Source organism: Enoplosus armatus, chromosome 3 (assembly GCF_043641665.1).
Source record: "Enoplosus armatus isolate fEnoArm2 chromosome 3, fEnoArm2.hap1, whole genome shotgun sequence".
Classification (NCBI taxonomy): Eukaryota; Metazoa; Chordata; class Actinopteri; order Centrarchiformes; family Enoplosidae; genus Enoplosus; species Enoplosus armatus.
The window spans coordinates 15,537,031-15,563,519 of NC_092182.1; the positions used below are offsets into that span (position 1 = coordinate 15,537,031).

Sequence of the window (26,489 nt, forward strand, 5' to 3'; positions counted from 1 at the left end):
CTTTTCATCACGTTCACTATGGTTAGTCACATATTTTGTTTAACAGAAGGGCTAAATTTATTTCGTAGCTTTTATTTTTTTTATTTTTTTTCGTCAAGGGCTACAACATTTGGATATATTCACAGCACTGTAAGGACAAGATAAGAACAGCCTTTTGTATATAACACTATTGCTTCACAAGCACCCCATATGACAACAAGACTCTTTAGGACAAGGCACGGTGCATTTAATCACATCTACAGTATCTGTAAACCGAGGAGATCACAGCATATTAAATCTATACAAAAAGGCTTTACAATTGATACATACTGCTCGCTGTAGGAACATCATTTAGCTTTTCACAGTTAGAGTTACTCTAAACCTTTGCCACTGTCAGTCAGTCTACCCAGACAGAGTTATCTCTCTGCAGCATGTTGGATGGCATGGGGGCTCCGTCACACACAGCCCCGTTTGATGGAGGGATGACTGATGATGGGATGGTCTCTTGTGCTCAGAGAGGAACCTTTTTCACAAAGAGGACGTTGTGGAGTCCACCACCTCGCGGCCGTTACAAACTGCGGGCACGTAGTTAGAGGCTGATCCTGGGAGAGTAAAAACAGCGAGGTTAGCCAGGAACGAGTTTTTCCACAACCAGAGATAAATAGCTGTGAGCAAAAATATGGAAATGGACGACCATGTGCAAGTCTGTGCTGGTTAGGGTCAATTTCTCCCACAGTTCCAAAAATGTCAGTTTACATGTTTATGAGTAGCTCTGTGTCGGAAAGTAACTTGTAACTCCATTTACTCAAGTATTGTACTCAAGTACAGTTTTGAGGTACTTGTACATTACTTGAGTGCTTCTGTTTTATGTTACTTTATACTTCTACTCCATTTATTACTACACATTTACTGTATTTAGACTCTATATACAAAACATATGATCAGCTCATGAAATAAGATGCATTGTTCCAGACTAAACTACTCACCAGTATATAATGCAGTTACAATTAGCTCCAGCTTGATTAGCTACAACAGTAAAATGCTACTTACACATGAATGCAGCAGTTTGTCTGCATAACAAATACTTACAATAGCTTTACTTTATCTTTACTTACATAATATTTTGAATGCAGGACTTTTACTTGTAATTGAGTATTTTCACATTGTTTCTACTTTTACTTAAGTAAAAGCTCTGAATACTTCTTCCACCTCTGGCTCTCATCCAACATTCATTTCAGATGACTAAAATGTATTTAGTCCAGCTGAAGCATTAACAGTTAAACCAGTGTTAAGCCTTTAAATGCACAGTTGTAGATTGGAGTAAAAGCTGTTTGAGCTCTGGTGGCTCTAACAAAAGTAAACTTCATGTGTCTGTGTTTATTTACAAAGTTTGTGCTGTGAATTAGTCGTCAGTTTATCAATAAGCTGATAAGCCTTGCTCTTATCCAACATGAAAAGAAACATAATGATTGGATTTTAATTGCTTAGCCACACAAAACCACAGGAAAAAGTTGAACGAACGATTTTTCAGGTTTCTGTGCTCATGTGTCTGTTTCATTAAATAATATGTAAAAAACCTCTGAAAGAAATGCAACATGTGGCAATACTGTACAGCGTTTTAGTACAAAATGTTGCAAGTGTTTCATGTAAATCAGGTTGCAATTTTCTTGTTGATTGCGTTATTAGTTACGCCCTATTCTAAAAACAAGTCGTTGCTAGGTGTGAGGGTGCAGATGCATGTACCTTTAGAGTAGCTGGAGCTGGGAGCGGAAGCAGAGGCGGACACTGTGGCACTGAAGCGGTTGGCCGTGACTCTGAGTGAGGCCACGTTTTTCTGGGGCTGAAACAGGATGATGTGAATCTTGGGGGCAAAGAGGCAGCCGAGAACCACCGAACCACTCAGACTGACGGAAATACACATGGTTGTGGTCTGCACCTGTGAGGAGAGAGAGAGTGTGTGGGTGATGAATATATTAGGACTGCACTTGGGTTTTCTCCTTTTGTCTTCAAAAAGACTAATGAAGTTTGTTCAAAGGCCACCTGGCTCTGGCACACCTCACATATACACACACACACACACACACACACACACACACACACACACACACACACACACACACACACACACACACCTACCTGTTACTTCACTACAGCCTTTGAACCAATCAGCTCACTCGCAGTTTTATTTGTATCTGTTGTTGTATTTTATCTGGTTACTCCCAAATCTTTAATCCAATCAGTGGAATTCCCTCTCGCTTCTTTTGTGGTTCTCCCCAAATCATTTAACCGGTCTGTTCATTTCCTTCTTTTCCAAAAATCACTCCCAAACTCATCACGACCTCCCTGTCAAATATATACTGTACACCCCACTGTGCTCTTCATCATATCATTGTCTGTCAGCACACAAAACACCTCTCCTCCTCCTTCTCTCATGTCGCCTGGCTTATCATGAGGCTCACAAATTATCCTCATGTCCTTCATCTTTCCTACCACATCCTAATCACGCAGTTATAACTCATAATGATCCTGTATTGCAAATAAATAAATGAATAATCAGTGCTACCTTGTTGGTCTCTCCTGGCTTAAATGTTGTGGGGATATCTCCTAACTGCACCTTTGATTTGTTTCTTGTTTTTATGTGATTGAAATTTGGTTTAAACACATTTCGAAAATGTATGACCATCAAACTTGTTTTTTAGGTTTAATAATGAACACAGATGATTATATGTCTATATGTCTGTTTTGCATCCTGCAGTCATATCAACTACTAAAACATTAATCTCTTTTGTCCTAAGTTTCATAAGTTATGATTCTAGTATTATTAACCACATTTCCAATTATGCATGTGTGTGTAAAGTTGTCAGTTATGAATGTTAGCAATTCTAATTGTGCATCTGTATGTGCATGGATATGAGGACAAGAAGGAGAATGTGGAATAAACACAGCTGGCTGTCCTGGAAAGTCAGGGCCTTGTTAGTCATATTTCAGCTGCTAATGTGAGCTGACTGCTGGGGTCATCTTCCTGAGCACCATCTCTTCCCACCCCACTGGTTACCCCTGCAGTCCAGGAACTTCTATTTGCAGAACCACAGCATGAAGTGAAATCCCTCCTAAACATACCGCACAACAACAACACTGCAGAAATATGAGAAGTCCTCACTCATTTAAGCTTTAGACTACAGAAATAACTGGTGAAAACACAGCCAAGACTGTGGGTAATATTACTGCACTTGTCTTTTGTCTGCAGCCACTTATCTCTTTAAGCCACGAAGATGTCTTTCTAGCAGCTATTTCCAATTAACAGTTCTTTATACAAATAATTATGAAGTACCAATAGGACATGCTGTGGCACTGTGTGAACCCTGCTGTGTTCTTACTTTAAAACTGACAGCAAAGAGAATGAGGTCACATTTTTATACTTTATTTATTTAATGCTGAGTGCCTTTTTAAATATTTCATCATATTTATATGATTGATTGCATTGTTAAATGGATATCTATATTTTCTCAACAGATATTTGCATTTGTATCTGAATATAACTGCATAATGTCAATTATTTTCACTTTTATGATTGAGTATTTTAATGTACTAATCCATTTAAAACTAATGAATGAATGTATAATTAACTAGTGCACATACTAAAAGCATACTAAAGGTATTTTTATAGTGATAATGTTGACTTTTGATCAAATAAGAAGAATGAAATGTACAGAAAGAGATCTGAAATCATTTACATGTGCAGGTTTCTGTACATAACAGAATATCCATCAGTGAAACCTTGAGTTCATCATGATTCACTGGGCAACAAGGCTAGTCACTCATTAGAATATTTCTGTGCGATCCAGCCTTAATTTGAAATGTGGCAACTGAACCCACAGCCATTATTATTGGTGTCACACAGAACCAAAGCGTCAAGGTCTCTGTTGCAGTGCCAAACCACTCATTCTTTCAATTACTCTGTGTGCTGCCTCTCCAGCATGAAGCCTTATATTCTACAGTGTTCAGCCGGTCTCATATATCCCACCGGGAATCAGGAAAGGTAAAGGTTTTCGGTTCATGGTTTGGGTGCCAGGAAGGCTGATCACTGCAGACATGAAAAGCCTGAGGTAACTCATGATGATACAAAGCTTGTGTGATCCTAGACCTTACCCCATCTGTTTGCACAACAAAGCCCTTGTAGTACACCCTGACCAAATGCTGTAGCTGTGCCCCTGAGTCTGCCTAAGGCACCAGCACTCATGACTGACATGGTCTGTCAGCTTTGTGTCCATTGTTTTGTCTTATTTGTCTTAATTTACTGTGCATGGACAAATGAATTCATCCTTGCAGCTAAACATTTTCTACTTGGGAAAAATTTTATGTATATTCTAATTGTTGACCTGTTGCAGCATTTCAGACAAGTCCAGTAATAGCTATGCATATTCAGCTCATTTATTCATTGTCATTTGAGTGATGCAGGGCAAATGCAGCCTTTAGGCATTTGTGTAAAGGCTAAAGGCTGCAAAACCCCTTGTGACAACTCTGCAGCAGATATGTCATATTTCTTCTGACTATTAGGGAGGCAATGTTACTAAATGAACCAGCACTCCATGTCCCTGCTAACAATTATTTTTACTACAGGTCATAATACTGCTTGGTGGGTTCACTATATAGGGCCAGTTGGGATTTAGTCTTGGTATCTAATAACAAAAGCTGTAATAAATCTCCAGAATTCATCCTTTGCATCTGAAATGTGTCATTAAGCATTTAGTAATGCTGCGATTCAATGAATCAGTTTGACTGTCATTAATTATTTCTATCTGTATATTCCTGCCTGATCTGTCTCCGGAGTCTTTGTTCTTGTCTTGAAAGATCCTTCAACCCACATGAAAAGAAAGCTCGCTCTTTCATGGGTCTGGGTGACGAAGATCAAATGGAATCTGAAAGTGACACCTTCTTCTTTAGGAATGATAAACACACTGGGGATAGTCATTTATAGACTTTGTTTACATTATTCCACAACAGTGGGCTTGAGATGTTCCTAGAAATATAAATTCTAAATACTTCTTTAACTTTATAAAAAACATTTTCATAGATAGTTACCCTGTAGTCGCTGGCAGTGACATAGAAGATGGGCTGGAAAGCAAGCCAGATGATGCACGTGGTGTACATGGTGAACCCAATGAACTTTGCCTCGTTGAAGTTTTCAGGGCACTTTCGCGTCTTGAAGGCGTAGACAGTGCAGAGGATGATGAGGATGCAGTTATAGGTGAGTGACATGAGCATGCTGGAGTCCCTGCTGTTGCACTTGAGGGTGACCACGTCTCTCCTCTCCGGGCTCACCTCCTTCCGAACCCCTGGCACCTCCACCAGCAGCCAGATAAGAGCCACAAGCAGCTGACAGGAGATAAGAGCGCCGCAGATCGCTACCTGGGAGGCGGGGCTGATGAAGCGCGGCCGCTGGGCTCCATCCTTCACGCCGCTGAAAATACGAGCGATGCGGTTGGTCTTGGTCAGAAGAGCTGAGTAACACACTGCAAATGAGGTGCCAAGGCCTAGTCGGCGTAGGGTGCAAACAGCAGTGGATGGTTTGGCGATGTAGATGAAGGTCATGAGGTAACACATCAGCACTCCCAACAAGAGGATGTAAGAGAGTTCACGGCCACTTGCTTTAACCACAGGCGTCTCATTGTGCTTGAAGAACAGGCCCACTACTGACAGAGTACACATTATACCAAGGCAGGAGATGGTGACAGGCCCAATGGCCCAGGCATCCTCCCACCGGATATATTCTTCAGGCAGGTCATAGCATCCAGTCAAGTTAGCAAGAGGCCACTCACCGAAGCTGCAGTCAGCACAGGTGAACTCATCCTGCAGGTACTGGTAGGGCTGACAGGGGATACAGATCCAGCAGCACACGTCTCCAGGCTGCATACTCTTCACCTCGTTCTTCCTGCAGGGGTCGCTGCACTGGGAGGTGGGCGGTACGAGGCCACGCCAGGGTACCAGGGTGGTGTTCAGGGTCAGGTTCTGGTCCCAGTAGCCGACCTTCTTGTAGATGAACTTCCCCTCTTCTTGGTGGTAATGAAAGATGTTGTAGCGGCTGATGCTGTCACCAAAAGAGTCAAAGCGCACCATGTTCTCCGTGTCTGCAGGTCTGAACGGAGCTGGTAGGAAGCAAAAATACGGCAATGTTGTCTTAAAGCTGCTGTTAAGGATTTTACAAAAACTCATATCTATAAGTCCTTTAGAAGGGATAATAGAAAATAAAAACACTAAGAGTACAATGTATTTAGTACATTCTACTAGTATTTTTATTGATGCTTAAAAACATACAACATAAAACATCGCACTGTCCTAGCATGTAATTACTAAATTGCTGTAAACACTTGACACCCTGGTTTCCTGCCATTTAGGCTCATCTAAATGTGAGTATTCATTCATCCAACCAACAGCCAATACTCTCAGAATAGTATGTTCTAGATAGGTTCACCTCCCGCTGATTCCTCCATGCTAATTAATGAATTATTTTTGCTAATTGAATAATTACAAAGGCCTCTTCTGTGCAGCAGAGGAACATAATTTGAAGTCTTAATCCACTGCCATGTTTATTTGCAACCCCCTCTTTGCTTTTCACTAAAACGTTCACAATGAATGTAATCCCATTCTCAGCTATTTAAAAACCATCTCACATGAAAAAGATTTGCTTTGCTTTCATCGCTGTCCTTACCTTCAAACTTGGTCTTCAAGATGAACTCCTTATAGAACCTTTTGCCGTTACCTGGTTTCATGGCATCACAGACCTTGGATGTGTTGGAGCACACAGCTTGCCTCATGTTGTGCAGAGCGTAGGCCATGGCATAGACTGCGTTTACCACAAACATGATCTTGGACTCCTGCTCAAAAGTTCCATCTCGTAGGCTGTGTTCACTGCAGCCAGGTTCCTGGAGGCTACAGCCAAACCGGTGCTCCCAGAACTCTTTGAACCACGGGTTCCTCGTGTTGGTGTATGGGTTCAGCTTGGTGAAGTAGTCTTCAAACTCTCTGATCGGGTAGGAGGCCAACTCGATGGTGAAAGCCCTGTCTGCTGCGGTCTCGCTGCCCCTCACCACACTCTCCTGCGCTCCCCATCCATCACTGGCCACCCAGGTGAAGGTGGCGTTCATGCGAGCAGCGGCCACCAGCAACTCACGGGCGTCTTCACTGCGGGTGAACAGGACGACCACCTTGGCGTTGGACTTCTGCTGCAGAGAGCGGATCACATTATCATAGCTCTGGCGGTTCATGGAGCGGCTCACCTTGGCTGAGGTGGCGATGCAGATTTGGCGAGTGCGGGCCTCCTGCTGGAAGGCATCAATGCCAGTCTCACCATAGTCGCCCTCTGAAGCCACTGTTGATACGTAGGTCCAGTTGAAGAAACGCAGGATCTCAGCCATGGCCTTTGCCTGGTAGAAGTCAGGGGGCACAGTGCGGGCGAAGTAGTCATAGCGGGTCTTATCGCTGAGCTTTGAACTGGTGGAGGCATAGCTGATCTGAGGGATCTGGAACAATCGGAGAAGGTTGGCCACCTGGAGAAAGAGAAAGAAAATATATTTAAATAGATTCATTATATGGTTGTATCTTCATTTCATACTCACAAAGCCCTTACTGACATATTTTTTAAATGTAAACGTTTTTTATATTTCCTGAATGTCCTGGGAAACCTTTATTTGATGAGGTACAGTAGCAGTAGTTGCTGCAGGTTAGTTTAGTTTAATAGTTTTGATTAATTGCATGAGCTAAGTCACAGGAGCTGATTAATTATTATTGGTGACAATGTTACATTTGACTTGTGAGGATCACTGTCATCTGCATTTCAAAAAAGTTAAGAAAGTTTTTTAACCCTTTGATGCACAACATATGCACACCCCTTCTAATGCACAACATGGGTCAAAAATGACCCGCATTCATTTTCCAGGTTATTTCATGCTGACTGAGTTTTTCTTTGCTCTATCTTTTGAAATCAATTTATTTTATGATTGAATATTCCAAGTATTCTTTAAATATCTTGTTTTTAATGACCACAGATCATTAATTTCATTTTTTCTTTCCTACTTTATGAACAAAAATACTTTTTATATTACTACACATGGGTCATCCAAGTGTGATTTAAAATTAAATGTCTTAATACTATAATAATAATTTGTTTCAAGTAATTACTTTAGCAGTGAATGGGGCCAAACAGTTATTTATTTAATATTTGCAACATGTTTGTCATTTTGTCACACATACACATACCTCTGATAACAGATAACATGGCTATTGAACTGAACTTTATCTGTGGTTTAACAACTGTAAACTGGTGAAATGTGAACAAACAAAATAAAACAAAACTGAACACATCACTAGAGCACAAATTGCCATCTCAATTTTTACATGCCTCACAAATGATCACTAAGTGTTTGTGCTCCTTGCACACAGGCCTGGTGCACTGGGAACACCAGCTGCTGGCTTTTCTGTCTTTCGAAACTGGGCAGATCGCGCACCTCTCCCTCTTCCTTTGGCCCTCCTGTCTGATGTCCTCTTGTAGCTGGGTGGTGGCTGTGTTTTGTTTTTTTAACCCACACCTTCCCATTGCCTGAATAATATGCTTCTGGAGTAACCCGGCGTGCATTGCTCGCACCACCCATATAATCAGGGTGTTGTGCAGTGAAGTTGGTGTAGGCATTGAGTGTGGCAACATCCAGCATATTGTACCAGAGAACCATGGGCCACCTCCTTGTTCTCCGCTGACATGTGTAGTTGCTAACCATGACCATAAACCATCAAAAATGATGATTTGTGCTAAACAAAAACAAGATATTTACTGCATATTTGGAAAAGTAAATGATAAAATTAATTTATTTCAAAAGTATATCATAGAAACACTCAGCCATACATGAAATAACCTGGAAAATGATGTTTTTGACCCATGTTATGCATTAGAAGGGTAGTGATACAAAAAGGGTTTTTATTCAAAAAGTAAGAAAGGAAAAAATAAAATAAGGATGTATGATGATCAAAAACAAGTTGATTGAGGAATACTTTGAATACTGAATGATGAAATTAATTTATTGCAAAGATATAGAAGATAAAAACTCAGCCAGGTCACTTTTGACCCATGTTTTGCATCAAAGGGTTAAAACTCCTACAGTCGCATTGGTTCTTTAAACGTTCAATAACTCATTTGTGGCCACTTGGTGGAAACAAGCTTGGAACACAACACTAATATATTATCATGTTTTAAGTTTTTATGGCAAACTTGTTAGCAAACAGTTGCCTATTTATGCATGCAGTAGACATGGACAACATTAACATTAATTGAGAGTCGTGTTTCAGGCTACCTGGTGAATCACTCTCTATTTAGCTCTGTTTTGGGCTCTACCAACTCCTGACGGAAATATTTGGCCAAAACAGTACACCGGAAAACCAAAACATTGAGCCGGAATACATTATAAAGCTCCTTAGAGCTGAAGGGAACTACAGAGTTGGGTGATTATTATCTGTGGCTTTGTCACTACAATTCTATAAAAATACTGATTATAGCCACTTTAGCAGATCAGGAGTGATAATTGCTTAATGTTACAACATTCTTGTGGTTTAAATGGCACCTATGACAGCTAACAATTTTGAGTCAACAAAATGCTGCAATGCTGCATTTTTAACTTGTCGATATCCACCTGGTCTGTAGGTGAAGTGGAGCCACTAAAGGGCAGAGCTGCTGTCTGATGTGATTCAGCTCTGTGGCAGAGACTGGCAGCGGAAACAGCGACAATTCAGTGTTCCTCTATCTCAAACTGTTTACTCTGTCAGGGATCCACATCACCAGCAACTAGTGCCACAAATCCCTTCACAGATAGTGCCAGATAACAACAGCAACAATGGCACAAAGATAAGAGTGGTATCTGTGTGTTTTGCTGCTTTCTCAAGTTAGAACCCTTCTGTCAAGTCTCATGACAGATACTGTCAGACGTTATGATGCCCACCTAACCCATACAAACATATTGATTTCCTTGTGGAGATGAGTTGGATGATAATCTTTGACAGAAAACTCAGCAAGGCATCCATGTTGGACACAAGTCTGCTGAAATGATTGAGTCAGAGTCATAACATAAAATCATAGCAATTATTTTCCCACACAGCATTATAGCTAACTATGACAGAGAGGGTGAAAACTTGTCATTTTGCAGGATTCCTCATGAGACGCAGTGGTGATTAGTGAATACCCATGAGCTTCAATATGACTACCTCCTCCCTCAGGCATCATTGTATGCCTGGAGGCTTCCCAAACAATGGCATCCCTGAGGATTTAATTGGAACCTTCCACACTCACATTAAGTCCTATTAAAAGTATCGTTTTCTGTTACAGCTCACTCATTCCAACCCACGAGAACTTAAACAGAACTATCAATCCATTCTATGATATTATAAATAAAGTGTTATATACTGTATATGCACTAGAATTCTGCATGTGGTGAACATTGTAATAAGTTTGGTGATCCCCCGACTTTTTATCATGTCAGTTTTTGAATTCGTCCAATTTCCTGGTTTATGACCAAACTAATGATTCCTATCAGCCTCTGCTATAGCCTACTTTGTGTTTAGTGCTAAATTGCTAATGTTAGCAAGCTAACACATTTAACTTTTAAACCTTTATCTTAAACAAGTTCAAAATTCAACAATGTTAGGTTTTCTATATATATATATATATATATATATATATATATATATATATAATAAAATGTATTAAACCCAACAAAATCTCAGAACTTGTTGAGATAAATCCTTCTTATCAGAATCAGAATCAGAATCAGAATCAGAAACTGTTTATTGCCAAGTAACATACATTACAAGGAATTTGCTGTGGTCTGAAGGTGCTATTGTTTTGATAACAAATAAGTAGAATATAAAAGCTAAAATAAGAATAAGAATAAAAATAAAGAAAATAAAAAAATAAGATAAGATAAATAACAACAGTGCAGTGACCAGAATAAAGTAAAGTGTCCAGATAAAGTGTCCAGTGGGGGGGTGAGTGCGTTAATGTAACGCAGTGGGGACAGGGGTGATGTACGTTAATATAACGTATAGCTTGTGTTTGTGTTCTGGGGGGGGGTCAGTGAGAGTTTGTCAGGTTGACTGCAGAGGGAAAGAAACTGTTTTTGTGGCGGGAGGTTTTGGTCCTGATGGACCGCAGCCTCCTGCCAGAGGGGAGGGGGTCGAACAGATGGTGTCCGGGGTGGGAGGGGTCGGCAGCGATCTTCCCTGCTCTCCTCAGGGTCCTGGAGGAGTACAGGTCCTGAAGAGATGGAAGGTTGCAGCCGATCACCCTCTCTGCAGAGCGGATGATACGCTGCAGTCTGCGTCTGTCCTTGGTGGAGGCAGCAGCGTACCAGACGGTGATGGAGGAGGTGAGGATGGACTCTATGATGGCAGTGTAGAAGTGAACCAGCATTTTTTGTGGCAGGTTAAACTTCCTCAGCTGCCTCAGGAAGTACATCCTCTGTTGGGCTTTCTTGATGAGGGAGCTGATGTTCAGCTCCCACCGGAGGTCCTGGCTGATGATGGAGCCCAGGAAACGGAAGGACTCCACAGTGTCCACTGCAGAGTCACACAGGGTGATGGGGGCGGGTGGGGCTGCGCTCTTCCTGAAGTCAACAGCCATCTCCACTGTCTTTGAAGCGTTAAGCTCCAGGTTGTTGCTGTTACACCAGGTCACCAGGTGGTCAATCTCCCACCTGTAGGCAGACTCATCCTCTCCAGAGATGAGTCCGATGAGGGTGGTGTCGTCCGCGAACTTCAGGAGCTTGACAGACTGGTGACTGGAGGTGCAGCTGTTGGTGTACAGGGAGAAGAGTAGAGGGGAAAGAACGCAGCCTTGAGGGGAGCCGGTGCTGATCGTCCGCGAGTCAGAGACGTGTTTCCCCAGCTTCACGTGCTGCTTCCTGTCAGACAGGAAATCTGTGATCCACCTGCAGGTGGGGTCAGGCACGTTGAGCTGGGAGAGCTTGTCCTGAAGAAGAGCCGGGACGATCGTGTTGAAGGCAGAGCTGAAGTCCACAAACAGGATCCTGGCATAGGATCCTGCGGAGTCCAGGTGCTGGAGGATGTAGTGTAGAGCCAAGTTGACGGCGTCGTCTACAGACCTGTTGGCTCTGTAGGCGAACTGCAGGGGGTCCAGCAGAGAGTCTGTGATGGATTTGAGGTGGGACAAAACCAGGCGTTCAAATGATTTCATGACCACAGAGGTCAGGGCGACGGGTCTGTAGTCATTTAATCCAGTGGGCCCTGGTTTTTTGGGGACGGGGATGATGGTGGAGGCCTTGAAGCAGGCTGGCACGTGGCATGTCTCCAGTGAGGTGTTGAAGATGTCCGTGAACACCGGAGACAGCTGATCGGCGCAGCGCTTCAGGCAGGATGGGGAGATGGAGTCTGGTCCAGCAGCTTTACGCGGGTTTTGTCTCTTGAAGAGCCTGTTCACATCTCTTTCAAGGACAGACAGAGGTGTCGATGCTGGAGGAGTGGGGGGCGCTGTGGGGGGCAGCTGTGGTGGTAAGAGGTGTGAGAGTTCAGCCCCAGGTGTGATGAGGGGGTTGGGGCTGTTGGGCTGGAGCTGGTGGGTGATGGTGTGGGGGATGGTGTTAGGACTGTCCCATTGTCTTTCAAAGCGACAGTAGAAGTCGTTGAGGCTGTTGGCGAGGCGTCGGTCGTTAGCAGAGTTGGGGGCTCTTGGCTTGTAGTTGGTGATCTGCCTGAGCCCCCTCCACACAGAAGCAGAGTCGTTGGAGGAGAACTGGTTTTGTAGTCTCTCTGAGTACAGTCGTTTAGCTTCCCTCACCGCCTTGCTAAACTTGTACTTGGCTTCCTTAAACTCTGCTCTGTTGCCACTCTTAAACGCCTCTTCCTTTTCCAACCTCAGCTGTCGCAGTCTTGCTGTGAACCAGGGTTTGTCGTTGTTATAACTCACCCTGGTCCGAGTTGGTACGCAGCAGTCCTCACAGAAGCTGATATATGAAGTCACAGCCTCTGTGTACTCATCCAGACTGTTGGTAGCAGTCCTGAAAACATCCCAGTCAGTACAGTCCAAACACGCCTTCAGGTCCTCTGCAGCTTCACTAGTCCACTTCTTCGAAGTTCTCACAACAGGCTTAGAAAGTTTTAATTTCTGCCTGTATGTGGGAATCAGGTGGACCATGTCGTGGTCAGAGTGTCCCAGTGCAGCGCGGGTGACGGCGTGAAAAGCGTTACTGACTGTGGTGTAACAGTGATCCAGAGTGTTCCCCTCCCTGGTGGGGCATTTAATAAACTGTTTGTATTTGGGGAGTTCATGTCTGAGATTACCTTTGTTAAAGTCACCGAGGACAATAACTAAGGAGTCCGGGTTGGTCCGCTCCGTTTCCAGTATCTGATCGGCGAGTGCGCGCTGTGCGTCCTGCACGTTGGCCTCCGGTGGAATGTAAACACCGACCAGAATGAATGAAGCGAACTCACGGGGGGAGTAGTAAGGTTTACAGTTTATGAAAAAGGTTTCCAGGGAAGGAGAGCAATGCCGTCGGATCACTGTCACGTCGTTACACCAGCTGCTGTTGATGTAGAAACAAATACCTCCACCCTTTGTTTTGCCGGAGAGGTGCGCGTCGCGGTCCGCTCGGAGAAGCTGGAATCCGTCCAGCTGCAGCGCCGCGTCGGGAGTTCTTTCCCCCAGCCATGTCTCCGTGAAGCACAAAACAGCAGATGAATAAAAGTCCTTGTTTCTCCTCATCAGCAGCTGGAGTTCGTCCATCTTATTCCCCAGTGAGCGCACGTTAGAGAGAAATATTCCGGGCAGCGGTGTGCGTTGTCCTCGCCGGCGAAGACGCACGAGCGCACCGGCACGTTTCCCTCTACGTCGGCGTTGAGCTGCAAAGGTGAGAGCACCTTTGACCAGAATGTCCCATAAAGCAGTTAAAGGTGCCAGAAATTCGGGAAACAAATCCACTGGAGATGTTCCCCTGATGTTCATGAGCTCTTCTCTGGTGAAAGAGCTCCGTGAACCAAAACAAAAAACACTGTTTACAAACAAAACAAGGCAAAACAATGCGCTCCAACAGACCGAGGCAGCCATCCGCGGCGCCATCTTGGATCCATTTTATCTTTTTGTGCGTCCAGTGTACAATTGGTGGGGCGACCTCATAGTCTCAAGCACTGAAAGTATAGTTTTGTTCCAGTTTTCAGAAAAAAGTATTATATATATATATATATATATATATATATATATATAATTCTATAAATATGTATCTTAATCAAACAAGAAAAATAAAGTCAATAAAATAATAGACTACAACCTCACAAAGCTGCTAGCATGGCTATGGAATCTTTTTCTTGTTTATTTTTTACTTCCATTTAAGAGTTTTCTTGCATTACTCTCTCTGACTGCACAACTATCTCCTGCTGACACGTTCACCTTTTCATTGCTATGGCCAGCCTTAATATAAAGCGAAGCATTCGTAAGCATACATTACTGGACTGAGAAAAACAGAGGAGACTACTTGGCATTGTATATGCAATGCAAACACACTCTATTTTGCCTCAGAAATTACTGACATTAACTCTGATCTGCAAGCAGCCATGTGCTTAACCTCCTTTAGCTAAAACACCCCAAAGAAAAAAGCAGAAAACACAGGCACACTATAAGCTCTTGAGGGGATGAATGGAGTAAATATGATGTATTTAGACAAGTGCACTGCACCCAGCAGTAGTCCTCTCCACTGCTTCTAGGAGAATATAGGGCAGAGGTCTCATCAAATTAGATGTGATTTCCGTTGCTAATGTATGGGGAAGCCCGATTGGATCCCTGCATGTACTGATTCATTTATGTTGCCTGAGATATATACAGTATTTTGTATGCAGCAGGCTAACACATGAGCATCCACACTGAGTCAGTTGCTCGCACTTGCATGGTTATAAGGTAGTTTCCTCTTGCAGGGTTTTAAGACAGGCAGTTGGCCTTCAACAATAGATTCTTGGGGAAGCTTGACAGTGCACCTTTCAGGACGGCACTGGAGTGTGTGACAGTAACCGTCTGTTCGTCCTCATGCGGTACTTCCCTCTCGCTTTCTCCATCGACAAGTCAGATAAGAACACAACCACAGCACTGGCTCAGGGGTATCATTCTGTAAATTTGTTCTCATTGCATGAGGCTCCACACACTTGCATTTCATTTCTTAATGAAGTCCAGCCAGGAGCTTTGCTAACGCTGTGACTGAATCTATTTAAGATTTACACTAACCTTTATCATAACCAATACATACTGTACCTAGAACTCTAGACTTTACCCTTGCCTGAACCCATAAAGACTTGGCTTGTTTGGATCACAACTGCAGTCATTTGAGGCACCAATTAGGTGCTCTTCACGGTACACTGGTTGGACCACAGTATCTAAAAAATAATACATGACATTGGCATATTCAGACCACAGCCTCCCTGTATGAGGTGGTCTGATTAGATTTTAAGGCACCCTCTTGCATCTTTTCATATTAACTATATAAAGTGTTTAAGTGTTTTAATTCACTACTCTTTTAAGATGTAGAAACCATCTAAATAGTGCCCATTTGTTGTGTTTGGACAAGTATACATATTCACATTCACCTGAAGCAGCGAAAGTTTCTGTGTGCTCATCTTAAATCTCAGCTTAACACGTTTACATACAAGCAGGATTTGTCACAAGTAGCTTGGAAACCAATCATGTTGCAACTGATGAGTATACACTGAGACTAGACTTGTCATTGAAGTAGAAGACATCTTGTGTCCAGCAGTTAAACTCTTGACATTAAGAACATTTGCATATTCATAGATCATGGATTTTTCAGTGAGGGAGAAGGAGTAGATCAAGAATTTTAAGGTAATTGATGTTTTTTTGTGGAAAACATTTAAGACAAACATTATTACTCAAAGCAGAGTATTTTGCAATGTCTTGGATCTTTAAATAAAGAAATACATTTCTTGCCAACAAGAAAACATTTATGAGGCACAAGCTTCCAACAAATGTATGACAAACAGCTCATGCACAACATATAACATATGTGGTTAATGTTGACAGCGTGCAGTGTTTATAGCTACAGCTAGGTCTACAGTCACCTCACACTATGTTGTAGCACTCTCCTATATACATATATATACATTGTTACTGTATATATATATATATTTTTTTTTACCTCACTTCACTTAAATACTGTAAATGTGTATATTTTTATTTTCTATTTCTTATTTTTATATTTTGTACATACCTTTAGTTCTAAATTATGCAATTTTTCTACTCTGGAATGGGAGCACCGGTACTGTACAATTTCCCCCCGGGGATCAATAAAGTATTTCTGATTCTGATTCTGATTCTGTGAATCTTTACTGCAATAGTAAGTAATACAGCAGTTATTAAAGTGTTTAAACATGTGAAAGAAGGTGGACAGCAGTGAGGGCTGATATTTCAAGGACAAAGGAAACAGGTGAGATGGAAACGAGAGAGTATAGTCATACTGGTGTCTACCCTATATTTGTGTCCATATCTGTTTAGTCAATATCATAACAATATAACCAATAGAAAAGAAGACTGCACACAAATAACACCAAACACTACTCTCTAACACACTACACTAAACTACACTAAGCTCTTTAGATTTATGAGCTTGAAATGATATGTATAAGATGCATCGAGGGAAGATATGAGACAGCTGGAACATGGGCAGTTTCTTACTCATGTGTCTGTCATGATTTCTTTCAACATGGAAAGTCCATCTGTATGTCCCCAAGGTGCCTGTCAGGCTGAGCCCTACAGTAGATACAGTTAGATGGCATGCAGAGCGAAACTTCAGGATGTACAGGGCACCAGCCCAACCACTTCCCAGAGGTCCAGAAATACATGTTATGCATAATGGATATAATGAACATCGCTGTTACATTTAGTATAATGTATTTGAGTTGTATTAGTAAAATGTGACTGTTGCAATTAATAGCAAAACTTTGGATAAAAAAAAAAATAAATGTCTAGTGTGAATCATAGAGGTGTTTTAATAATTACATACATCCAATATTGTGCACATATAATGACATGCAAGCAAAGCTCTGAGGTAACATGCGTTTATTGATGATATTAATTAATCTGGTTGGTAGCACACAGTACACAGTAGTTAACTTCGGAGGCAAAATACAAAGTTGAACTTTAAAGATGGCAACTAATTACAAAAAGAAACACAGATGTTGTACAAACAGTAGCCCTAATTATCCGTGCCTCGCTTGTGTCTGGTCCAATTTGGGAATAATGTAGTTCAATTTCTGAAGATGAGAAATTATTCCTGTAAGAGGGAAATCACACAGTGCAGTAAGACGGGGACTAATACAACTGCTGATAAAAGCTAACTCTTAGCTCTCCTGGATGCAAAAATATACACCCAAGATAAAAAAAAAGAAGCATGAAGTGGCATCAGATGATTCCAGTCATTTGAATATGATTGATGTCTTATGCTGCATGACAGGTTGGCATTATTTTAAAATATGCAGCAGGCGAAATTTTGATCCAAACATTCACTGAAGGAAAACAGCATCAAGGCTAAATCATGCTATATTCGACTGTGGAAAGACGTCTGAAACAGTGTGACTTAATTGGCCGTGCAACATCGAACACATCTTAAACTAAAGATGCATTTTCTGTGCTTATCCACTCGCATCTAGTTTGTTTTCTCTAAGACAATTTGAGGCAAACCAAAGCACCAAGTTCTTCAGTATGATTGCAGTGCCTCTCTCCATCCAAGGCTCATTCTACCAAATTGGAAATTGGATCAACAACTTCGCAGTGCGGCACACCTCTGATGCATTTGCTCGTTTGCATCTGTTTGTTTTTGCCCACTGATCTCTCAGCTCCAAGTTCATCTTGGCATTTTCTTGTTTACACCCGCTGCCAGTGAAGGAAAATCATAGCAATAGTACTGGAGACTGTGCAATAGCCTGTGCAGTTTTATCATACATCTGCTGGATCAGCTACCCATCTGTCCTACAGCTGATGAGGATTATTTTTGATTTGAAGCAGCTTTGTTGGATCCTGCCACCCTAAGTTTTAAACTGAGTCTAAATAGGTGTAATTTTATGGCAAGATCGGAAGACAAATGTTCCCCCATTCATTTCATGTAAATGATTTGTCCTCAATTAACTCTGTCAAGTGCCCTCCTAGAGCATATGGGAGAGAGAGAATGAGTTCTTCTCCTTGATTCTATATAGTGTTCATACTTTTGAACATGCTAACTTCAATTTGCATGTTAGCATGTTAATATATCAACAGGTATCATTTAACACACATGTAAAAAACTACTGGATGTTTAGAGGAATAGTTGAACATTTTGGGACACTTGTTTGCTTTCTTTCTGGGAGATAGATGAGACCACTCTCATGTATGTGTGTTACGTCTGGAGCTAGAGTTGAGAGCTTAGCTTAGCATAAAGACTGGAACCAGGGGGAAGCAACTAGCCTGGCTCTGTCCAAAGTTAAAAAATACATCTACTAATACCTCTAACACCAAGTATTTAATTTCTTTAATGGGTACACACACAAACTTGTAAAAACATATACCATAAAAACGAACATAAAATGTTCATTGACAATGTATCTAATTTGTTTTCCGCAAATATATTTGATAGAGTATCTGCTAGTAGTGACTACAGCGTTATTAAACTTTTTTTATGATTATGTTTAGGCACTTACAGAACTTGATTAAGGTTAGGAAAATATAATTTAATACAGTTGAATACAGAAAAGGTTCACAGTGACTTCAGTTTATTAACATTTAAGCGAAACCACAATCTTTTCCTGACCTTAACCAAAGTGCTTTTTTTGCCTAGACCCCTGTCTCATCCAACCCAACCACTTCCCTGCAGCTCAGGTGCGGTACATGAACGTGGTACTTCATTCACTCAAAAAAATGTTGCCTCAGGACATAATCCAAGCAGCGATTACATGCTACCACAACATACGTGGCAAAAACAATTTAGTAATAAATGAACGTAATTTCTAGGAGACAGGGTCGACACAGTGGGTGGAGCAATAGTCTATACTTTGATTTAATATGATATGATATGAGCAACAATGCAAAGTATTTGCAAGGTATTTAAATAGCACATTTCTTTACAAGTTAACTCAATGTGCTTTATGTGTGCTGCATTTGCAGACACCCAGCCACCCACCCAAAGAACCCACACACACACACACACGAACACAGAAGCACACATACAATCAAAAGCCTGAACAAAGGAGAAGATATTCAAAGCAGCAGATGCACATGTAAACAGGTATGTTTCATACATGTCTGTGAGTCAGAACTGTGACTTAATGTTAGCAGCTTGTATAGCTGGCAATGCAGCAGAAAGAAATGTGTGTTGATCTGCTCGCATGTGCTATTTCAGGAGGAAGACAATTCTTCACATTAAACTTACATCTATTATTTCCTCCCACCATCAAAACAATGCTCACCACGAGAGCGACCTTTCCAACCACTCTCAAGTGCAAGGATATATCTTGTGAAAAATGTTGCTCTTTATCATCTCTTTAGCTTAAGGCTTTGAAATATCACTTCTAGCCTCTAGCACTTAAGAAATAAACTTGATAAGTCCAGTAATTTTTACCGTTATTGAGACTGGAGTGTGGCGCTCCTGTCACACAATCTTAAGTACCGCTCTAAACAACAGGTTCTGAGCAAAGACTGGTAATTTATTCCTGTGATACCGTGTGAAAAAAAACAACAGCTCTAAGACAGACAAGATGAAGGGAAGTGTGTCTGGAAATCGATGGGCTAGCAATATTATTGACCGTGAGGGTCCTGACTCTAACCAACCTTCCAGTCATTACAATGTTTCCCTTCACTTTGAATGACATTGTGATGTGCTAATTAGGGAGCTGAGCTGTTTTCTCCGAATGTGCCGAAACTTCCAGTTCTAAAATAACAGTCTCGAGGAGGGGGGGGGGGGGGGGGGGGGGGGGGCTCAGCTATGATATCACATGATAAACAAGACCCTTTTGAAGTTAAAAACCAAAGCAGGATTTTTTTTTTCTTCACCCAATGCACTCTGTGAAGACGGAAACACAATAAAGATAGAGCCCTCTCTAGTTCCTCTGCACGACACATCAACAGACTTAATAAACCACTGCAAACCAAAAATATTAAACGTCAATATATGGCAGGACAGATATGAACTCTTATAACCTCAAACTGAGGACCTTCCCAGCGGCTTCAGCAGTGGTACGGCAGAGTTTGTCCAATGGTCTTAAAGGATTTAGAGGGTGTTTTTGGAGTATACGTTTTAGGATATTCAATAACTATCGTCTGAACAGCTCATACAGTGTTCCATATTACATGTTTAATTTACAGGAGTCTTGCAAGGATTTCTTTAATGACAAAATACTTGATTTCTCTTCTTTGTGTGCATGTGTGTTAAATTATTTAAGGATGTGCAACAGTTTCAGTGTGGATTTGCGCTAAAAGTTATTTGCATGAACTCAATGTTGAAGACAAAAGTTGTGGTTATGCCTCCAAGCAGATTTCATCTTTTTCACTTGTGAATTTGAAGATGCAAATCTTTTTTTAATGTTATCTTTGCAGGAACAAGTGTGGGAATAGTTCAGAATGATTTCATTGTTCTTTTTTTTTTCATTATGCCTCCATATGGGTAAAGCTTGGTTAAATTCATAAGTGTAAAATGTGTAGGCTGTTAGGACTGACTCATCATTCATGGTCTATTCTATACAGATGGCAAAAGAGACTATTTTCAAAAAAGAAGATTAAACAGGGAGAGGACATAACAAGGAGGACAACATACAGCAAGATGAGTAAAAAGATGATGAAAGTCTCCTAAATATTGCTGGGCTAATTATGAAAGAGTCCTTTTGAGGCTGAGGAGAAACTGGCTCGTCTCCCACCATCTTTCCCACATCTCGTCCTTGGCCTCTGTCACAGAGGCAGCGTCAGCCTCCTCTCCACACGCAGGTGGACACGTCCCTGCCAGCCAATGGAGATGCACCCCACAGATGGGAAAACCAGCTCCTCTCAAGGTTTCCCGGGACCGTCCCTGGCACTTGTCCTCCTCAGTTTGAGTGCTTCTCTGGGATAAATAGGGACTGTGTAAATCAGTGACCTTCCAAAAAAATCCCACCGTGGGCTTCTCGCCGCTCTCACGGCTCGATTCATTATAGTGCCCAGGATCTAACAAAGAGACTGTTGAGTGTAGTGACAGTAGTGGTATGTATTCAAATTCATACAAGAACGCTCAAAAGATGTGAGTTTCTTTTTGAGTCTTTGCGACTGTGTGGTCGCTGAAGCCTCATTCACAGGGGAGACGCACACACAGTCCTTTTCATGCTTCTTAAAAACATGCTGTTCTTCTGTCAAAGCATCAACACTACGGGAAAAGAAGATCTATATTATCCACTTCTTCCAACATGGTAAAGTGGACATCCTCAGTCTAGTCTGTCTGACTGTGTGTCTATGAACATACTCTCCATTCAGCTTTAACATGCAGACATGAGACATTCATCGCTGCAGACTCCTGGCAAACGTCTCTAAGGCTGGATCGTATTCTGACGTTGTTTTAGCAGACACTAACAAGGGAATCACAGTCAAAGAGGCTGCAGCACTCAACTTGTTCAAGCAATCAGTGTGGAGATATGGAGTATAAATCAAATCCAAAACAAATGTTCACACTCCAAATTGTGTGACCATGAAAACTATATTTACAAAATTGGTTATGAAGTCTGTACATACATTTTAGCAAGGAACTGAAATGTATGTACTGAGACTTGTTTTAATGTATAAAGAAAAACACTACCTGAAAGGTTGCAAAAGTAGTTCAAAGGAGTAGCTTTTGGGAAATTAGCTTATTTGCTTTCTTGAGTTGAGAACATCAAAACCACTGTTATAGCTGCCTGTTAATATCTATGGACTATAGCAACAGCCAGGAGATAGTTAGCTTAGTAAAGGACATAACAACACACAGCACCACAACATGTTGCTTTTACCCTTTGGTTTGGATTAAACAACAAGATCAAACACGTGAATTAGTGACAATGTTTTGTTTTGTTTTACTTTTGGACAAAGCCAGGCTAGCTGTTTCCTAGTTTTTCCTGTCTTTATGCTAAGCTACGCTAACTGTCCCCTGGTTTTAGCTTCATCTTCTTCAGGGGGGAAGGGAAAATGGGGGAGCTGTCTGATCAATAACTAGCATTTCAGCATTAGTATGACATCGCAACTTCTCCTTAAGAAGTATACAGAAATAATAAAGTAGGGCTTCAGCCTATGTGTCTGTGGTTTTTGTTTTCTGTTTGGTTTTATTGGGATCAACTGCTCTTTTTAAATGTACCTAAATTTATTTTATATTGTGTTTGTATTTATGGACTAAAATACATTTCACCACCCTAAACTCCACCCGTCTGTGGGCTTGCCAATACATTCCCAATCTCCATCTCTCTGTTTGGGAATCACCCAAATCATCAGCATCATTGTATCTTTACAATCAACCCTGATCACATATCATCTTCAACCAACATCTCAAACTGAGGAATTTGAAATGCATTCATTAACTGAACATTTTCAGCAGCTATGCTCATGGCTTACAATCTTCACACGGTAGCATGTACACTGATTAGGCCGCACTGTTGCATATTCATTAGCAGTGATTCAGTCATCAGCAGTTTCAGGTGTAACATAAAATATTCATGTAGTGTGGGTCATGTGTGAAAATTTCCAACATTAGTCATGCTGTATGTGTAATGGTTGCATGCAGCCCATGTTTTTATTAGCTTTGAGCTTACAGGGATGTGTTACTCATCGCAACGTTTTACCAAAATAAGCAACTTGATGTGCTTTGTATTTTTTGAGGGTTATTGTGGAAGAGAAGAAGTTATTTAAGTGCTGTTAAAGCACAAAGCTGGTAATACTAGTTGCTTCACCAACTTTTTAAGATGCTGAAATTGTACCATGTGAACAAGCCACTCTGAAGTGTCCCGTTGTGTGATGTAACAACTTTTACATTTACAATAGATTTTTGTGAAAAACCTTCGGTGGAACTAATTGTACCACATACCATTTAATACCAAATCATAAATTAAGTGGTATAAGAAAATACCAAAAACGTAGAAAATATGATATTTAGCTTTAGCTATTCAGACAGATCCAGTAAATGAGCATCACGTTTTGAGGATAGTGAATGTCCATAAGGTATAATAGTAAACAACTAGTCAACCAGTCACTACAGGTACAAGCATGAAAAACACAGAAGTGTGAACTGCCATCCATTATCTGAAAGCAAGTGAACTCTCTGTGACTAAGGCATTAGGTACGGCCACGCAAGGCACTGCTAATAAAATTTATCTTTATAAGCGTATAGCTTACTGTTGCTAGAGCTTAATCTGTGTGTGTGTGTGTGTGTGTGTGTGTGTGTGTGTATGTGTTTGATGTGTGTGTGTAATAAATGTGTTGTGAAGTTGTAACCAAATTATACCTACCCACTCACCAACACCCAGTGCATCATGGTAATTATGGTGTGTGAGGGCAATCAGAATTAATTAATTATGCTCAGATGCATCGCCTCTGGCAACCTTTCATACGTGTGTGAAAGGTCAGTTTTCTTTGCGAGGAGGAAATGAAGTTGCTGACAAAGTGATGGATGTCTGTATGAATGTTGATGCTTCAAACAGATTCATCCCAGATGGATTCTTATTCCAGCCAAAGCAAAATCTCTTCCGCTGAAGGCTCAGTTCTGCAGCTCGGTAAGAGAAGAGATACCAGGTATTTTCGGTAATTATCTGTATTTGTGGAAGTGAGTGTGAGGTGTTCGTAAGTGAGTCTGTATGCAGATTCAAGTATGCAAGTTTATCCATTTCAAAGGTGCAGAATGAAACCCTGTATGAATGAATGAATGACTGCAAGCCTTCAAGCAAAATCCTTTCAATTGAAAACTCACTGAAATATTTGTAGAAATTACTTAATTACAAAAAACATAACCACAAAAATGCAATTTACCAAGAGGAGTAAATATGCAGTTGAAACATTAGGATCTTGGTTTGGTGAGTAAATTATAGATTAAATAGGAATATGATGCCTACACCTATTAAGCTTAAACTGAATCAAAACAAACAAACCCTACTGCTAAAAAAGAACACGAGTATTGGACGATTCTGTCAAACCCTGGATTACGTTCATGTTAAAAAAAATGTTTTATGTCCTATGTCAAGGTTTGCCATGGTTAGGGTGAAGGAAAAGTTGTGTTTATGGCAAATACAATATGTTTAAGTTATTGTTAGGCAACTAAAACAATTTTAAGTTGGATAAAGTTAGGAAATGATCAAGGTTACAAGTCTACACACCCATACACTACCACGACTTCGTTCAAATGTATTTCTTGTGTTGGTACTCAATGTTGGGATTGGATTTAAATTGTCCAATATGGACATAATTCCAAGAGATACTGGGCTGAGAAATCCCTGAGTCATTATATTGACTTTCACTTCCTCAATCTGTGCTGCTTACAAAACTTCTGATATCAGCATTTTCCTTTATTCTTAAATTAGTACCATATTCATGAACATTGGGATACGTGGAATTTTCAATATGGGATTATGGTAGTATTGTAGAGCTGCATGTGCTGCTGTTTTCTGTAAATGCATACTTGTGAGACTTGTGAGATAAATGAATTTGCTCATTTACCTGAATGGAAACGTCACTGTAGGATCCTCCGATGACCCCAGAGATGGCCAGTGGAACCTCGTTTTGGATGGGTCTGGAGCCGTCTGGGCAGATGAAGCCTGGATCGTGCACCTTGGTAAGGGAGGCCCTGACGAAATCTAGAGATTGCTCCAGAGCATATGTGTCCTTCGAGCAGGTGTCCAGGATGTGGGCCCCCAGCTGGAGTCCGGGAAGGACACGATCACTGGAATTAATCTCATCAAGTGCCAGCAGCATGGCTTCCAGTCTCTGGATCCCTCTCTCCTCGTTGATCTTACCGCAGTCCTCCATCCCATCGCCTTTGTGGTGCACCGGGAAGAGGCCTCCAATTACCAAGTCCCCGTCCAAGATGATCTCACGTTTGGTCGCGGGTGGTAATCTGGAGATGCTGGGCAGGACTCCTAGTACCAGCAGCTCCAGCAGGAGCATGTGGAGAGGCCAGTAATGAGCAGAATTGGCCAACGACCTCGGGCAGAGCACTACACTCAGCATGGCAGGATCGGGTAGTGGGGTTCAGCTGGTTGAAGTAGAGAGGGGCAGAGGTTCACAGGGTCTGGAGGCAGATCACTTTCAAGTCTTCTTTCAGTGGATGCAGCATGTTAGATATTTCCTGAGTGAATGAAAGGAAAGACTAATTACCCAGTTAATCAAGCATAAATCCTATGTATCTATCTATCTATCTATCTATCTATCTATGTGTGAGTGACAGAGTAATAACTGTCCATATGTCTCACAATGTGCATTATTGAACTCCATTGACAGCTTATCACTTGTCACTGTTTTTAATTAATACCGTTACATTCTTTGAACTTTTCGCCCTCAGGGTTATTCAAAGATATGAAACAGTAAAAATACCACTTTATAAATACCGCTTTATGCCTCTGACTGTTTCATATCTAAGCCAGTTTATATCTAATCTTTCTCTTGCAAGCGGTTCTTTACAGTTTTCTTATCGATTTTTGCCTGAACCTCTTTTTTTTTTTCTCTCGGCCTAATGCGATCTATAGAAATGTTACAGACAAATAATGCTATTATTGGACGGCCTAAATCCGAGACCGCCTTGTCAAGAGGCTGAAATCGGGCTGTGAATCTTATGAGTTACTTTTTGAAGTGAAACATAAGTAGAGATTATTTCAGCGAGGCTCTCGGGGATTCCAGCGTGAAATACAGCCCAATCACTGCAGCTTTATCTGAAAGACAAACTCAGAGTTACAGCTGCCGTGTGACCACATCAAACATTTACAGATATTTAAGGCACCTCTCAAGTGAAGCGTAATTTCCAAGCTTACAACCGAGATATCACATAGATGGTGGTTCTCCTCTATGGCTGTGGTTGCCATGGAAACATGGTGGGTTAAAAAAATAAGGGTTGGACTGCAGGGAAGTGGGCAGCGAGACATGTATGCTAATATAGATTCCTATCATGTTGAGGTTACAGGTTTAGGTCTCACCAGGAGTTGTTATGATGCCTGATTAGGGAGGTGGGCTGGTTCAATCACGGTGCTCTCAGAAAGGGAGGAACCAATCCTGTTTCTTTCAAACACAGTTATTCATCACATTCATCAAACATACACACACACACACAAATTCAAGCAAACAGATCGATTTAAGCAGCCTTTACATGGAGACGTGGTGGACTTTTAATGACCCGACTCCTGACTGATAATAGTCTTGAAAAAACGTGCTTTTAGTTTTATTCACATTATTTGAATGTCAGAGGGATGCACAGATGACACATGGAAGCAACAGAAATTGCCTGTGAGTCCGTTCATATTGTTCAAGT

General features: G+C 41.4%; 1 protein-coding gene across 1 annotated transcript; it reads right to left on the bottom strand.

The window, feature by feature from the left end:
• Positions 1–507: 507 nt before the first annotated feature.
• On the bottom strand, positions 508–25,198 carry grm2b (glutamate receptor, metabotropic 2b). The gene is made up of 5 exons (XM_070902000.1): positions 24,689–25,198; positions 6,689–7,526; positions 5,062–6,125; positions 1,723–1,915; positions 508–581 (listed from the first exon to the last, which is right to left on the bottom strand). Exons 1-5 carry the CDS (start codon positions 25,196–25,198, stop codon positions 508–510), a joined length of 2,679 nt encoding a protein of 892 aa, XP_070758101.1.
• Positions 25,199–26,489: the final 1,291 nt, after the last annotated feature.